Source organism: Gossypium hirsutum, chromosome A11 (assembly GCF_007990345.1).
Source record: "Gossypium hirsutum isolate 1008001.06 chromosome A11, Gossypium_hirsutum_v2.1, whole genome shotgun sequence".
Classification (NCBI taxonomy): Eukaryota; Viridiplantae; Streptophyta; class Magnoliopsida; order Malvales; family Malvaceae; genus Gossypium; species Gossypium hirsutum.
In genome coordinates, this window is record NC_053434.1 from 16,923,115 (window position 1) to 16,939,710 (window position 16,596).

General features: G+C 33.6%; 2 protein-coding genes and 1 long non-coding RNA gene across 5 annotated transcripts; 1 reads left to right on the top strand and 2 right to left on the bottom strand.

Annotated features, from left to right (window-relative positions):
- Positions 1-3,529: 3,529 nt before the first annotated feature.
- Positions 3,530-6,345, bottom strand: LOC107924644 (pentatricopeptide repeat-containing protein At5g48730, chloroplastic). 2 transcript variants are annotated; one of them, XM_016855180.2, is made up of 4 exons: positions 5,732-6,345; positions 5,108-5,514; positions 4,243-4,974; positions 3,530-3,821 (listed from the first exon to the last, which is right to left on the bottom strand). In XM_016855180.2, the coding sequence occupies exons 1-4, from the start codon at positions 6,149-6,151 to the stop codon at positions 3,815-3,817; spliced, it is 1,566 nt and encodes a 521-aa protein (XP_016710669.1). In that variant the 5' UTR covers positions 6,152-6,345; the 3' UTR covers positions 3,530-3,814. The 2 variants fall into 2 exon arrangements, with proteins under 2 accessions (XP_016710669.1, XP_016710668.1); XM_016855179.2 differs by having other exon boundaries at positions 3,530-4,974.
- Positions 6,346-7,300: 955 nt separating this feature from the next.
- Positions 7,301-13,062, bottom strand: LOC107922906 (uncharacterized). 2 transcript variants are annotated; one of them, XR_001691459.2, is made up of 4 exons: positions 12,859-13,062; positions 12,542-12,643; positions 11,579-11,682; positions 7,375-8,356 (listed from the first exon to the last, which is right to left on the bottom strand). It is a non-coding gene; the product is annotated as an uncharacterized lncRNA (long non-coding RNA). The 2 variants fall into 2 exon arrangements; XR_001691458.2 differs by lacking the exon at positions 12,859-13,062 and having other exon boundaries at positions 7,301-8,356; positions 12,542-12,846.
- A 544-nt stretch (positions 13,063-13,606) lies between these two features.
- Positions 13,607-15,900, top strand: LOC107924634 (uncharacterized). Its single transcript, XM_016855162.2, has one exon. The coding sequence runs from the start codon at positions 14,568-14,570 to the stop codon at positions 15,654-15,656; it is 1,089 nt and encodes a 362-aa protein (XP_016710651.1). The 5' UTR covers positions 13,607-14,567; the 3' UTR covers positions 15,657-15,900.
- Positions 15,901-16,596: the final 696 nt, after the last annotated feature.

Genomic DNA, 16,596 nt, shown 5'->3' on the forward strand with positions numbered 1-16,596 from the left:
TTTGTTAATTAAATTTGTTAAACTTGATACTATTTGTTATTATTTGTTCTGAATTGTACGGTAATACTCCGTAACCCTAATCTGGTGATAGGTACAGGTTTTGGGTGTTACACAAGTTGTAATATAGTTTGTTTACAACGAAACACTTGGTAAGTATTCCAAGGATCGTACCCAATAGATTGCAATTTGGGAAAAACTATTATCAAGCCAATTATCGAAAATAATTACTAATTTACTCGAGTCACAAATTAGTAGTGTTAACCAAGAAGCAAGATGATAATAATAATAAACTAAATGAATTTAACTAAATCTAAATCTATTCCTAGATTCCTATATCAGCTTTTCTTATTCTTTGTTTTGACTACGCGAGTTCCTTTTAGTCTAGATCCAATTATTTTACCTAATTAATTATTGATGTAGAGTTTTAATCAATGAACTAGTCGATACCTTAGTAGGACCTTCCGATCTTCCATTAGAATAATGAGTCAGTAAAACTACTTATCTTACGACCTCACAGTTCAGGCTGGCTCGAGGTTAAGGTGTTCACGGATAAGCCGTACCAATTTTGGGTTAATTCCCACCTAAATGACTTCCTAGGATTGTCAAGCCTAGGGTTTAAGTTCTTCCTCTCCCAAACAGTTGATCCGCTAAGAAACTCAGTCATTCAATCAATTAATTAAGTTAAAGCAATTGAAACATGCAAAATATGTAGAAAACATAAATTGATTCTAAACTTTGCACAAGCATTCATCTAACAATGTTAAAGAAAGAAAATATAAAGAAGAGAATAATGAAAAGAGATGCTCGTGGTCTTTATATATAGGCTAAACTCAGAATATTAAAGTGCCTAAATGAAAACTAGGAATGAAAGGAAAAACTAAGAATCAAACCCTAAAAATTATGTTTAAACTGATTATAATGGTCTTTATATAGGCTAAACTCGAAATATTAAAGTGCCTAAATTATCCTTGAAGTCATTAGAATTCGACTGGGACAAATACACCTAATTTCCCCCTAAAACATCATTAAAATGTGCAGGAGTTTTTGGGCTGCGCAAGAGGTTGGTTGCAACACAGGCTTGCAGTGTTGCAACATTAGAGCTTGATGTCTAAATTATACTAAAATGCTTTCATTTACTATTAAACAAGTTATAATTATATGTAAAAAGGGATATAAATAATAGTGCAATTTATGGCAAGTCAGATTCATGAGAGAATCTCTAGATAGAGCATGGTTATGGCCAGACTAGGGATTATGTCCACTAATAGTCGGCTTAGAGAGAATGAGGCATTGGCCTCGCCAACTAAGTTGTGAATCCTCTTACGAAATCCAGGGAGTTTAATTTTGGGCCTAAAATCTCATTTTGTTAATATTTAAGCAGTCTTCCATGAATTTTATGTACAGATCTCACTAAGTTCTTCTGAACTTATAAAAATATTGCTTGGTTGAAGGGTAGATGAAGATTTAAAAATAAAGAGGAGGGACAAAGCCAAGCCCCGCCAAAGTTAATAGTGGGCACGATAGTTGTTTTATGTATATAGAGGGGTTTCCTTAGAGGCCACGCCTTAGGGTTTAAGTCTTTATGTCAATAACTGGATTTTATTTTGAAACTTTTAAATAGATATGGGAATCAAAGTTGTAAGAATTATTGTCATTTCTGTACGAATCTTAATAGTTTGGTTTTGAATTTTAAGTTGTTCAAGTATGCAATGAATGTAGAATTATAAATAACATTAAGTTTTTTGGGTCATTGTATCATCATGTACCCGAACTCAGTGATTGGATCGGGTATAAGGTGTTACATATATCCCGAGACATGGGTAAATTATATTCTCTCATTAGCATTACATGATTGATGAAAAGTAAATGTGGTCACGAGTCATTCGTCTTTTGTGATGAATGATTTGATTACTATTTAATAGTAATTGACTTTTCATAAAGGAAGATGTAATGGTTACCATGAGATAAAATTGGATCATATTGGGAGAATGGATTTATCCCAAAGAGATGAAGGTATCCTATGAGGGTAACACACTTATAACAAGGCCATTGGATGAGTATTGATCGAGTTACTTTCGTAATGGTATGTCGTTGGGGAGAGCTCAATCGCAATACTATAGTGGAATAACTTCGTGACTAAATGAGTTTATAATTAATAGGCGAAAAGCTTAAACTTAATTATAAACCATTTGAGCCCTAATCGCATATATCCAATCGGTCCCTTCACTAGCTCATTAAAACCAGAAATGAATTGCATGTTAAATGAAATGAACAAAAATGGATAGAAATTGTGAAAATGGATAAATGAGAAACATTTGAAAATGAATGTGATTTTCTCCAAAATAAAAATGAAAATGGAGAAATGAAATCATTTGAAAATGAATGTAGTTTTCTCCAAAATGAAAATGAAAATAACCTGGAAATGAATTTATATTTTTCGAATTAAATAAAGTTCAAAAATAAAAATAAATCATTTGATCATAGTAAATTCGTTAAATGTAAAAATATTAAATATATTTTCTCATAGATTCTTTCACGATAAAGTTGTTATGATTTTAACGAAATTAGAATTGAATTGAGAAAATTATTTAATAGGTAAAATGTTTATTTTGGGAAATAGAAAAACAAATATTGAGTTAAATCAAATTATAAAGTACTGAGCTAAAAGTTCAAGAATTACTTGTAATTAAACCCGATATGTGAGAAGCCCAAAAACCCTTCATGTTTAAAAGAGTGACGACAAATCCTAGTATGTTTAACCAGGGTTGTTGCCCCCTATACCTCTAGTTAGACTAGGCGTTTGTTTTTCTATTTGAAATAGACTTCTACAATTCAACAAGATTTTACTTCTTCTCCCTATAAATAGATGAAAAAATACACAACTTTAATATATTGTTACTCTGCCCGAAAATAGTGAGAATGTATTCTTTGAGTATTAAATATATTTTTTGGAATAACAATTATGTCGATTTTTATTGATAAGAGTTTTTCATTTTCATAGAAGTAAAGAAAATTATTTCTACTTTTGTGTTTGATTCGAATCGTTCGAGCCCACACTCGAAGCAACTTGTGGTATAAGAATAATAGAGAAGGACATTCGATTGAAAGCCAGGAACGATAAAGGATCTATCTAGCAAAAAATACAGGTAAAATTTCAATAAATGGTTTATTGCTATAAATATCACAAATCAACTCAATTTTCAAAATAAATCAACTCAATTTTCAAAATTTTTATTTTCAGTTAGTACAAAAAAATCGTTTTCAAACAAAAAAAAATTCTAATAAAAAGTTGATCCCCAAGTCTAACCTCATAGCACAGTTGATCCCCAAGTCTAACCCCATAGCACCGATATTTAACTCTCACAAAAGAGCTAACTTCATATCCGAGCTCGGATTGGGATCCAAGAGAAAGGGGAGTTCAGCCTTTGCAACAAATGATTGAGGTCCCGATATCTTTTCCAGAGCCATCCATGGGAGCACCCCAGACATTGGTATGGCCAAACAATATATAGAAGTGGAAACCAACTCGTTAGGAATTTCTAAATCACAATTACTACTTTTGTTTTACATTAATCATAGAATGTTGAATTTCACTATGTATGTCTTTTACTATGACAAAAGTTGCTTCTGGCCACCTTTATGAAGATCCATCTCATAATCAGCCAACGATGGCAGGATCAACCGAAAGCAGGATGGCAACAATGAGAAAGTGGCTCCATCAAGTAATATCATCAGCATCAGGGATGAACAGCAGCCAAGTAGTTCCTCTCCGAGTTCGAAAAGCAAAAGGCAGAGTTAGCAAAGCAGAGTGAGATTACAACCTTCACCGATGAAGAGTAACAATCAAGAATAGTACATAAAGTTGAAAGAGTATAGATATTAACCAACTGTTTCCATACTGCATTCAACGGTTTGCCATAGGAGGGAACTTTAAAGTTGAAAGGGTTTCTTTTTTCTAACAAAAGGAACGTCATGGAGTTGGGATAAAAAAAGAAAAGAAAAGAGTTCGGATGTTGAGATGTTGGGATTTAAATTGAAGGATGTCACCTCTGGTTCAATGAATGTTTAATTTTCTCAACAATAACAGCACCCATAGAGCTATTAAATTACAAAGCAGAATTAAATGATGCAAAATTATACAGAAGTGGTGATCTGTATTTCATTTTACTCATGCTGCTGATGTACATTTACAACATAAGGGGAAAAAAAATGAAAATATACATTAGATCTCAGTAATATGACCTGTAATATTCTGGTTGTCGGAAATCAGGCTTTGGCATCCCCAAAGATGACCCTGCCGCTGACTCAACAAGATTGCGAAGCTCCTTTGCATGGCTAGTCATACCACTGATAGAGTAAGCCTTAATCATGGTTCTATATGTGATCTTATCAGGTTTATATCCTTTTTGCTTCATCATTTCAAGCACCCCCTTCATCTCTGCAAAGCATCCCATCCTACCGTAAGCATCCACTAGACAGTTGAAGAACACAATGTCCAATGTTACATCCGAATTCTCAATGATCCGCAAAACACCAGCGATTTTTTCAGCTTTCCCAGCTTGACCATAAGCCCTTACAAGAGAGCAAAGTGTGACACAACTAGGCTTGATTCTTTCTGACCGCATTAGCCTAAACAAATACTCCACCTGTTTCAAATCACCAGCCCTTCCAAAGGCATCTATCACTACATTGTAGGTAACAATCGTCCACGAGTAATGGTATTTTTGCATATATTCCATTACAGCACTCATCTTCTCGTAGTTTCCAGTTTTTCCATAAGAATCTAGCAGAATGTTGAATGTCTTAATATTGGGCTGGATACCAGCACTCTGAAACTTCTCGTAACACTTCTCCATGGTTTCAATTTGCCCACTGCTGCCAAAGGCTCTAATTGTGGAGTTCATGGTCCAAACATCTGGTTCACAATCCTTCCCTCTAAGCATCTCCACGAGTGTCATTTCCATCTCTTGAAACCTTTCAGTAAACCAAAAGAATGAGTTACTTTCGTGTAAGTGGACTTGAAATTTTGTTATAGACTATAGTGCATATAATTTGGCAGCCAGACAGAGCATATTCCTGAAATCATAGAGAAGGATTAACAAGATACATTTTTGCTTTGCCGTAGGCATCGATAAGGGTGTTGTATGTAACTGTGTTGGGCCTGATTCCCCGACTTGCCATGTCGGAAAGCAAGGCGCGTACTTTATCAAAGGCAAAAACCTGCAGGCATGATTTGATGAGGATGGAGTAGGTCTGCACATCAGGGTGACAAATAGGAGTGTCTTTCATCTCCTCTAAAAGGGAAAATGCTTTATCAAAGAGACCGCTACGACTGTAGGCAGACAAGAGAGCAGTGTAGGCTTCATGGTTCATAACACAACCTTCATCGCTCATAGCCTGAAAGAGCTCATAGGCTTTATCAGGCTGCTTGCATTTCCCAAGCAAAACAATAAGCTTGATGTATATAGCAGCGTTGGGTCTATACCAAAGCTGCTCCCGTAGTAACTCAAAAACCTGAAAAAAGAAATGTGATGACCTTGGTATTATCATTAGAATATGTGCGTGATATAGGAAGCTAAACTTGTTTCTCAAAGCAACAATGAAAAGGAATAGAGAGCACTGTTAGATTTTTAAGATAAAAATTTCAGTATCTCTTCCACTTTAACTTGTTTACAGAAGTGGTTAAGCAAAATTTGAAAAGCAAAAGGAAAACTCAAGATTTCAACCAGACCTTAAGAGCAGATTCCCAACGCAAAGCAGTGATTCTCTCGTGAAGGGCTTCAAGAACAGTCCTCGGAAGCAACTTCTTGGAATTGTTGGGTCCTCTCTTTTTTTCGATAAAAGCCTTGGTGGCCTCTCTTCGCATAATGACGGAAATAGCCTTCCTTGAAGCTATCTTCCTGTTCACTTCTTCTCTCCTCCCTCTCGTCTCTCTCTGCTTCAATTCCTCGGCAATTACAAGTCTTCCCTTTTCTCTTCCTCTCTCACTCACCGTTAAGCTCCTCGTTTCCTCTTCTTCGTCTTCGTTTGGAGCAGATGTTTCGGATTTGGAAGCGGATACGGGCGAAACCCGGAGGGGCTTAAGGCTAGGCGACGGTGGCCGATTGACAGCGGGTAGAAATGTGTGGGGGTGACTGCAGAGAGAGGCCATTTAGATTTGCAGAGAAATTGAGCACCAGAAATATAAGTGGAGTTGGTAAGGTAAATTTTCAGATATTTTCACTGTTGGGCTTTGGTTATTGTATTCTATTTTGGATTGTTTGGGTTTCCCCTAATATTAAGTGTTGTCGAAATCCCCGCTTTACAAGTAGTGTTAGACCTTTAAATCTGTATTCAAACTATTTAATTATATATACCTATATCTTTACAATAGTTTTCTATCTATCTAGTCGGGTTTGAGTTGAGCTTTAATAAAATTTTAGGCTCGATTAATAGATTTGAACTCATCTCAAAAAATAGGTCTAATTTTTTTCCAAGCTCAACCCAAATTATATATGTTAAACTCGATTTCAAACCGACCCGACTTGTATTAAAGCTTATAGTATTAATACTTGCTACGAGGTATCGATACAATGAGGAGGATATTGATACTCAAGAAATATTTCTTTAATTTTTAAAACATTGAGTCTTAAAACGGTATTGATACTTTCGTGAAAGATATCTGGGCTGGGCTCGGCTCAGACTAATGAAAGTTTATTCGAAGCATGGCCTATTTTCTAAATAGGTTTTCTCTTTTTTTGTTCAAACCCTTTTTCTTAGCCTATATTTTTGCTCAAATTATCTTATTTTTTGGGTGAGCACTAACCTCACTCATGGTCAAGTTTACTATTTACTAAGGATTTGGGAGTATTAATCTTACCAGCTTGTCCACTGTTCTTTGCAAAATTGTGACAAAACTTCCGCCTTATATCAAAAGCATGTTAAGCTCCGTTTGTTTGCCAGTAAAACGTTTTTCGAAAAATAATTTCTGGAAAATAATTTACTTTTTTGGAAATGATTTACTTTTCTGGTGTTTGGATGAATCTGTGTAAAATATTTTTCGTTGTTTGGCAGATTTCTTGAAAATATTTTTCGAAAAAGCTGTTTTTACATATATTAATAAATTTATATATATTAATAAATTTATATTTTAAATTGTTTTTACATATTTTGCAATGATTTATTTATAAATAAATAAATCAAATTAAATATATAATAATACTCAATTATTAAGCTAGAATATTAATCGTCATAAATTGAAAACAACCAAAGTCAAATAAATTATTTATAATTATGTTATAAAAAATAAAAAACAAGGATTGAATAATTATAAATTAGCTTCCAAACTATAATTTATACTAAAAATTAATAATATTATCCAAATACATAATTAGTAGTGCACCACATAATAACAACAACATTGTCCAAGTGCATAACTAATTTACACCACATTAAAAGTATCAATATTTTCAACCTTGAGAAATTTTTTGAAGCCAAATTTTTCTATGCTTCTTACTTTTACCTAAAAAAAACTTTGGCCTCGGATTCATGACTCACTAGATAATCAAACACAGAACACATGAAGTCATCATCAAATCCTTCTACCTCCATCGACATCACTTCTTCGTAAAGATGTGGTGTCTTACCCGCAGTAAATTGTTCCAAAGCATTAGCAATTTTGCCAAGTTGTTCACCCACAAATTTAATTTGATCATCAACGGCACTTTCTTGAGCATTTTTTCTTGTACATTTGGATGTACCAGATGAAGATACTTTTGTTCTTACCTCTTCAGTCTCTTCATTGTTGCAGTCTATAGGCACTAAATCTTGGTTACTATCATCCAAATCTATATCAGCAAATGTTCGGGCAAATCTCCCTGTTGCCATATCTTTGCCAACAACCAAAGTCATTTCATCGTAATGATCAATGATTTTATTCAAAAATGGTTCATACTTCTTGTGTGCCACATGTTGGATATTATACACAATTAAAATAACAAGTAAAAAACAATTGAAATATACTTAACATATATAAACATATATTACCATCACTGCTGCATCATATGTCGCTCTATCACATATGATCATTTTCATGTTATTATCCCATCCAAAACCACTTTCACCCCGGATTGTGCATATAATCTGCCACTGGTTTTTTACAATCCTCAAATGATTTTCCACATGCTTCACATCACATTGGACTTGAAATCTTTCAGAAATAGCTTCGGCAACTCGATTAATAGAAACTGCTTTGAAAGTATTAAAAGGCTTATTTCCTTTCTGGGCCTCCTCAGCTAGAATTTCAAGAAAAAGATGTTCCATCAGTTTTGTCCACCTGAATTGCTTGGAGGTCCCTTCTTTGTTACCCTTATCCATTCTACATTAATAATTGTCATTGTCAATCATTTCAATATCCAACAAGCTTAAAACATAATAAATTCAATATCTAACAAGCTTAAAACATAATTAATATCTAACAAATTCAAGACATAATAATTTCAAAATCCAACAAACTAAAATTTCAATATCATTATTCAGCCAACATTAACAAAAAAAAATTTAATACTAAAACATACATAACATAAAAACAATAACCCTAAGCCCTAAACCTACATAATATTTCTAGCCATATAATCAGTCCACATAGTTTGTACAATTTCATCTCTCTTAGTAAACCATTCTCTTACTTCTCGCTCTGTAAGAGTTGGTATTATCAAATCAGACTCAGGCTCCTCGTATAGTCCTTGATTAAGTAAATCACTAAGATCAACTCTCATTATATGATTATGAATGATACAACAAGCCAAAATTACATCTACTTGAGTTTGAAAATTCCAAAATGGTTTAACATCTAATACACGAAACCGTTTCTTCAAAATCCCAAAAACAAGTTCAATAGTGATTCGCAATGATGAATGATGAAAATTAAAGAGTTCCTTTGCATTTTCAATGCCCTGAGCACTAAACTCTTTTAAATGATATCTGACACCATGATATGGGATAATATATCCATTTCGGATGTCATATTCAGCATCAGCAAGACAATATTTACTTACAATTTTACAAAATATAATTAATACTAATAAATTATGAGCTTACTAGAACTATTTGGTATTTAATGATAATTATTACCTTCCAGAATTCTTAATTCTCTTGGGAGTGAAAGTGCATCACTTAAAATACGAGAATCATGTGCACTACCTTCCCAACCAGCTAGAACATAGGAAAATTTCAAATCAAATGTAATGGCAGCCAATACATTTTGTGTCGTCCCCCCTTTACGGCTACGAAATCTTCCTTGAATGCTAAACGGAACGGATGCATGAACATGAGTTCCATCTAATGCTCCAATACAATCTTTCTTTAAAATAAGGATAAAACCTTGGATTGTTTTTTTATTTCACTAGGGGTTGACTCATCAGGTAATCTAATAACTAGCTTATACAATTTCAAAATAGCTCTCAATACAACCTTAAAGTAACAGTGAATTGTCTCAGTTGATCTATAATATCTAGATCCAATCACTCGAAACCTTACATTATGACCAATTATATGTAAAAATATAACTACTTGCTCCCTAATATTCACATATTTAGTTGATTGTAACAAATTATTCCTACTAAGAATATTACACAAATTAAAAAGGGAAATCGATCTCATCCTTATCACATCAATACAATTGTGGTCACCATTATATAAAATACTATTAATATAATATTCTCTTTCATAATCTCGATTCACACAAGGGTGAGAAGTAATTTTCTTCCTAGTTTTTAATTTTTTAATCCAAAGAGCCCCAAAGTTAAAACTGAAGCCACGACTCCGACAATTGCATTTTGATCTTGACTACGATCCATCTACACAAAATAATGCGACACAAATATTTGATCACTACAAAAAAGATGCAAGCTTTTCATAAGATCACATATATGAATAAAGTTACCATGACAAAAGTGCATATATACATATATTAAAACTGATATCTGATACACTAGTAGCCCATAAAGATATCTGATATTCATTTATAATTTTTAATAAAACAACGATATAAGTATCTACACTGATCGGGAAAGTTCCAACATGTTTTCCATGCACTTCCCCTTTTGTTTCCTTTTATTATTATTTTTTTTGTCTTTTTTCATGTTTAATTGATTCATTTATAGCAATGATATTATATTTAATGTAAGGATTAATGATTTAGATCATATGAATAATTATATATACTGACTACGAAGGTAAAAGAAAAAAATTAATTATAATTTATTCTATTTTTTATTTTACCATATGAAAAAAAAGACACAAATTCTATACTTCTCTGATTATTTTATAATGCCATGCAACTTAAATTTTTAGTAATTAAAAAAATTCTACTTTTCCTTATTGCTAAACCCAGAAAGAGCTTAAGAAATTGCTTCAATTTGTATTGGCTCAATGTTGAATAAGATCAAGAAGGCAAATCTATTGACAAGTTGCAGTACTGCCTCAATATATTAGTTCATGCACAAACATAAATCAAGCATTCATTGGAAGAAATTGAAGCACTTGAAAAGCTTACTTGCTCCGCCTTTTTCTATTATAGGTAAAACCTCCAAACATAATGGCATTTCCAAAGATCTACCATCAATTCTCTATTGACACTCTATTTTGGTTAAAATATGTTACGTTGCATTAAACTTGCAAGTAAAAAGCACAACAAATACAAGGACATAAGTAAGCAAATGCAGTGAGTGTTAAGGCCAATGTTGGAAACTAAACAATGAAGCTGAATGAAGTCCACCACTGATCTTATGAATTAAAACCAGCCAATAACAAGTCAACTGCCTAAAAGAATTTAAGCACGAAGCTTCATATCTGAACCATGGTACCCATCACGCTTCGCATGGATATTTTATGAACTCCAAAGTAGAATCTTTTTAATTACTAAAAATTTAAGTTACATGGCATTATAAAATAATCAGAGAAGTATAGAATTTGTGTTTTTTCTTATAGTAGATCATATTGTAGTATTAATATAAGTTATAATTAATATAAGTGATATTATATTTATGTAAGGATTAATGATTCATGTTTTTTGTTTCACCCTAAAGGATCACATGGTACCTCTTTTCCTTATTGCTAAACCCAGTCAGACCCATAATTTCATTTTATGGATGTAGCAATAATAATGGATCACAATCAACCATACATGACACTGAATGGTCCTATACAGATTATGACACAAGTTGATAGTTTAATAGTTGCCTCCCTTTTAATCATTTTGCACCACTCAACATATCCCACGAAATAAAAGTAAAACAAAAAAGCAAAATCATGATTTGGATTCTAGTAGAGTTCAAAAAATTATAGATATCATATGCTGTCCTTCAAGAATTTAAACAGGTTGAATGGAAATTGGTGTCAAAGCAAGAATGATGGATACATTTTTAGTTCAACTAGTGCAGCAAAAGCAATAAAAGTGCCATAAGTGCATTAATGAAAATGCTATGAGTTTCAAACTTGCAGAATTACTAGTTCTACTTGACATGGTAAGTAATCACAGTAAATACAACCAATGCAAGTGCTATGAATTTGAAACTTGCAGAGAGCTCTAAGCACCAACCTGTTTGAAGAAATGGACGCGCCTCTTACTCACAGTAAAACTCTGGGAAGTCGCTAGTTCGAACTTAAACGTGGCCTACTTGAACTACTTATACAAACTGGTTGCTGCATAACAAAGCCAAATTCATTATAGCATTTCTCTAAAAGACACTCAAAATATTCATTACTGAAGAAGAGGTACTAACAACACTAGCTCAATGCACTTAACTGTTAAGTAATTTCCCCACAGTAAAAGCAAATCACAAAGTAATGCAATATCAAGCAATTTTATCTATCTATATACATATTATATGTTATTGGATAAAATTTACAGCAATTTAGCTTAGGGCTCAGAACTCAGATAAAAATTATCGAGAAAATTTTACATTACATAACTACTTTTGTTCATAAACGAATATAGAACCCAAACCACATGAATGTCGATCGACATTCAGCACCTCCCACTTTTCTTTTTATACTTTTCATTCGTTTGAGAAAGAAAATGATAATCACAAGAACTTAGCCACCATTTGAAAAAGGTTCAAGCATCTAAAGATGGACAAAGAATTCAAATATATACAAGGAAGAACAAACCCGAAAGTGGAACTCAAAGAGATCAAACTGAAAGCCCACAGCAGATCAGAGATCAAAGAAGATAAAATTACTGGATGATGAAAAAATCAAAACAGAGAAAGAGCAAATCGAAATGGAAGTATTCAAACCATTTATAGATGCAAAGAAAAATGCAGCAATTTTATCTCAAGCTAGTAACAGAAATATATATATATGGAAGAACAAGAAGTAATAATAAAACAAAACAACAAAAGTAAAAGAAAAAAGAACAAATCTCAAGCTCAGGAATTTCAGGCATAAAATCAAGAATTTCAGGCAAATGTAAAAGATGAATATGAAGAGAGATCAACAACAAAAAGAACAAAAACCTGGAAGGGAAGATGAAGAACGGAAGAAGGGGAATGAGCCTCACCTGGATGAAGGAGGAACCGAAAAATGTCTTACAGAAATGAAATCCGTAAGACATTTTCCAAAATTAAGGGCTTCTTTTCTTATATTTTGTAATTGATTTTACCTGAGGAAAATATTTTTAGCCAAACAAACACTAAAAAAGGCTGAAAAGCTTTTCTGGAAAGTGTTTTATTTCCAAACAAACATACCCTTAGTTTAGTTTTAGGCTGCATTATTACTAATAATATTATTGTAGCTCAAGAAATTATTCATTTTATGTATAAAAAATTTGGTAAAAAGGAATGAGTGATTGTCAAAATAGATTTAAGAACAGCTCACCACAAGTTAGATTAACATTTTATTTGTAGGCATTGGCATTCTTGTGAAGCTGTGGGGCATCACTTTTGTATATTGCAACTCAATTAGAAGGGTAGCCTTTTCGAAAGCTTCAAATTGAAAAGAGGAATCCCCATGGTGATCCCTTTTATCACCCTATTTGTTCATTCTTTGTATAAAGTGTTCCCAGGCTTTTTCTTTTGAGATGGGCTTGTTATCTTTTGGTCGATAATATAGTTCTTTTTACAATAAATTATATTAATTAAATGGGAGTATCGAATTGAGTTGTCGCTCATTTTAATTGAAGTTTTAGTTATAAGATCAACTTGCAAAAGACTCAATATACTAAAATATTTTTTTAAATATTTTTTTGACTTTTAAAATTATAAATAAATTGAAAAAAGAATTAAATTTTTAGAGATTAAAATTTTTTAGAATTAGAATTAAAATGATAAATTTTGTAAATATGGAGGGCTAAAATTATTATTAAGCCAATAAAAATGACATATATTAGTTTTTCATCACTCATCTAATAACAACAAATAGGAAAATGACTAAGATATTTAATTTCAAAAAAGTTGAGTGACTAAATCGAAAAAATAATTATTAGGTAACTAAAATAGAACTAAAGACATAGTTTAATTTTTTTTTAACCCTGATAATAAACATAGACAAACTTCACAAAAACCTTTTACGAAAAAAAAAATTCTAAACAGACTTCGCATACAAGATAAAAACTTTACCGATACGTTTAATCTCAAGCAAGATTACTTTATAAACTTACCTTCAATTAGGGCAACAATTGTTTTATATATTCCAAAGCCTCCGCTAAGAGAAGAAATGTTGCCAAACTCCATCAAGAGATATACATTGTAAAGTATTACACCACACCGAGTTCAACCACTTTAATAAAACTACCATCACATCACCATCAACATATACAACAATCCCATCACATTAAATTATAAAACCAACCTAATAAGTTATCCATATTGACGAGTTCCTTTAAATATCCCCTAAGAAGAATAGATCGACTGCCACATTTTTCTCTCCATTTGGAGTATCTTTCAAATTCTTCATAATTTTTTCTCTTCCAACTCGATGACTTGCAACTCTTGACCCACCAAATGAATTACCTTCTCTCTCTAATCACATTTTTCATAACAATATTACTTTATTTATCATTTGTCCTCAATTAAACTCTAATTCTTGATTCTATCAACTGATTTAAAAAAAAAGAAGAAAAATGTAAGCGAAAAAGGAAAAGAGAAAGATGATTTGGTTGGACAAACGACCTACTTTCAAGTGATTGTCCCCTCTTTTTCTTTATTTTAATAAATATTTTATTTTGGGATGAAAGAAAGGCAAAGGTGGGAAAAATATGATTGCTGTCTCACATCAAGAAATATTTACTATTTTGTTTCCTTAAAATTTACAGTGTGAACAATTTAATTGTAATGAAAATATTTTCACCACAGTTGTTTCCGTTTTTGTGCTCTGAAGGAATCCGATGTTGATTTATTTTATTTGTAAAATAATGAGGATTTCTTCTTTTAATCACAGTTTTTAATTCAAATCTCCTTTTCTTCGCTTTTTAAACCAAACAAACCCTCCCAATTTTCTCATTCGTCTTTCATTTCCAACATTTCTTTCTCCTAAAATTCTATTTTATTTTTTACTCTTTTTGTTTTATGTTACTCTAATCTAATGCCATGGAGAGTAGTAACCGGAGACTTACGCTTTTCGAGCAGATGTCAGCGGTCGACAACGGCCGCACCACTCTGGCCGCTGCTTTCACTCTCGATGCCCTTTTGGGAAACACTAAACCGCCTCAACAACCGCCGTCTCACAACCGTACGCTTCTGGAGATTATATTAGACGATGGGTCCAACAAAGACAAGAAGAGTTGGAAGGCGTTTCGGGACAAGATCCGGCTCAAGCGACCGGGCTCTGCCTTGACCTTCTCGGTTCATGTTCCGGTTTCCGATGTCAATGTTCAGACTGATAGATCTGAGTCACCGAGGAGCGGTCCGTTTCTTTCCGACCCGGATGACTCGGTTCGGGTTGAGGATGGTGGTGAACGTGCCCCGGTTTCTGACCCGCCGGTTCTGAATTCTCTGCTGTTATTGGCACGGACGGACTCGGACTCGGATCGGTTCGGGCACGATCCGATGCAGCCCTTTAACGATGATTCAGCTGAAGTCAGCATGCCTAGTAACGCTCCACCGTTGAGAAGAGTCAAGCCACAAACAGACCGCAATGATTCGAATCGTTTACCTTCCTCGAACACTGCTGTAAACAACATTGACAGCAGCGAGGACGATGACTCTCCTCTGGCGCGTCATGTAACGCGCCAACTGGGAGCGGTATTGGCAGAGGAGAGGGCATTGTCTGCAAGAGAAGCAGCGGAAGCAGCCGCTGCGGCGGTGGAACAAGCTGCAGTGACAGTGAACAATGCTCCACCAGTGTCCGAGGAGCCGGTGAGGATGTCATTAATGGAATTATTGGAAGAAACAAGCCAACAAATGGGGCTGATGGGATCCAGTTACATCATAAGCGACGCCGGTGAAGAGTATGAGAAAGAGGAAGCGACGGATGAAGAAGAAGACGAAAAAGAGGTGGTGCAAAGCAGCGGTGGGATGGAGCACGCTTGTTGCGTTTGCATGGTTAGGCATAAAGGTGCTGCGTTTATTCCATGCGGGCATACATTTTGTCGTCTCTGTTCAAGAGAACTCTGGGTTCAGCGAGGGAATTGCCCACTTTGCAATGGCTCCATCTTGGAAATTCTTGATATCTTTTAATCTATATTTAAATCCGCGTTATCGTTTGTTCTTCATAACAATTTTATCTATTCTTTTTCTTCATTATCAGTAAGGATAACAATAGTTCAAGTCTTCTAGTTTCCAACTTTTGGTTGATTGTCTTGAGGTAGATAGTAAATTATCAAGTTTCAGCGATCCATTTAGAATTTGTCAGTTCAGGGAACGCAATGAATGTATATAATCGCTAGGTGGTTGACAACTTGATTACCATGATTATGACCAAGACCCATGGTTTTATCGTTTTCCATTTTGTCCTTTAGGCTAAAAAAACATTTGGAAATAGCTGGAAAGCGAATTGGATGATGCCATGATGATAGTAATATCATGTTCTTGTCTCTATGCTTCAAAATGAATAGAGATGACCAGTGGCCCTGAATATGGGGGTTTCTTTCTTTCTTTCTTTCTTTATTTATATATATGAAAGAAACAAACTGATAGGCTTTGGAGACTGTAAAGCAATGCTGATTTGATGAATTGTTTGGGTGAGAAGCAAAGCTGTCTCTGGCTTTGGAACTGATAAAAAGGGATTGCAATGATTTTTGCTCCTCAAAGTGAGAGATTCTGTCATTGAATTTTTATTTAAACAGTAGGTAACAAATTTTAATAAATTAAAATTAGGTATATATTTGTTTATATTGTACTGTATTTTATAACTGTTTATCGAGAAGAGGTGTGTCGAATTGATCGCTAGTCACGTGCTGAGATGTGATTTATTTCATAAATTTTGTAAAATAAAAAGAATGTCAATAATTTATCATAATGCTCTAAAGACAAGAGGACGTTGATGGTAATTAATTTTGCATCGTCTCGGTTCAATCATTTTGTTTCTGCCACGTAATAAGCTTCGGATACATTTTGTCTAAAGTCATAACCGAAGGAATTAAGTAATCAGAACTAAAACATAATCAAAGGTAATTCG

Excerpts from the sequence above, each read along its gene's own strand:
- LOC107924634 (XM_016855162.2), top strand. The coding sequence starts at position 14,568 with ATGGAGAGTAGTAACCGGAGACTTACGCTTTTCGAGCAGATGTCAGCG.
- LOC107924644 (XM_016855179.2), bottom strand. The coding sequence starts at position 6,151 with ATGGCCTCTCTCTGCAGTCACCCCCACACATTTCTACCCGCTGTCAAT. Across the intron at positions 5,515-5,731 it reads GTTGGGAATCTGCTCTTAAG|GTTTTTGAGTTACTACGGGA; the intron begins GTCTGGTTGAAA and ends TTCTTTTTTCAG. Across the intron at positions 4,975-5,107 it reads GCCTACGGCAAAGCAAAAAT|GTTTCAAGAGATGGAAATGA; the intron begins GTATCTTGTTAA and ends GTTTACTGAAAG.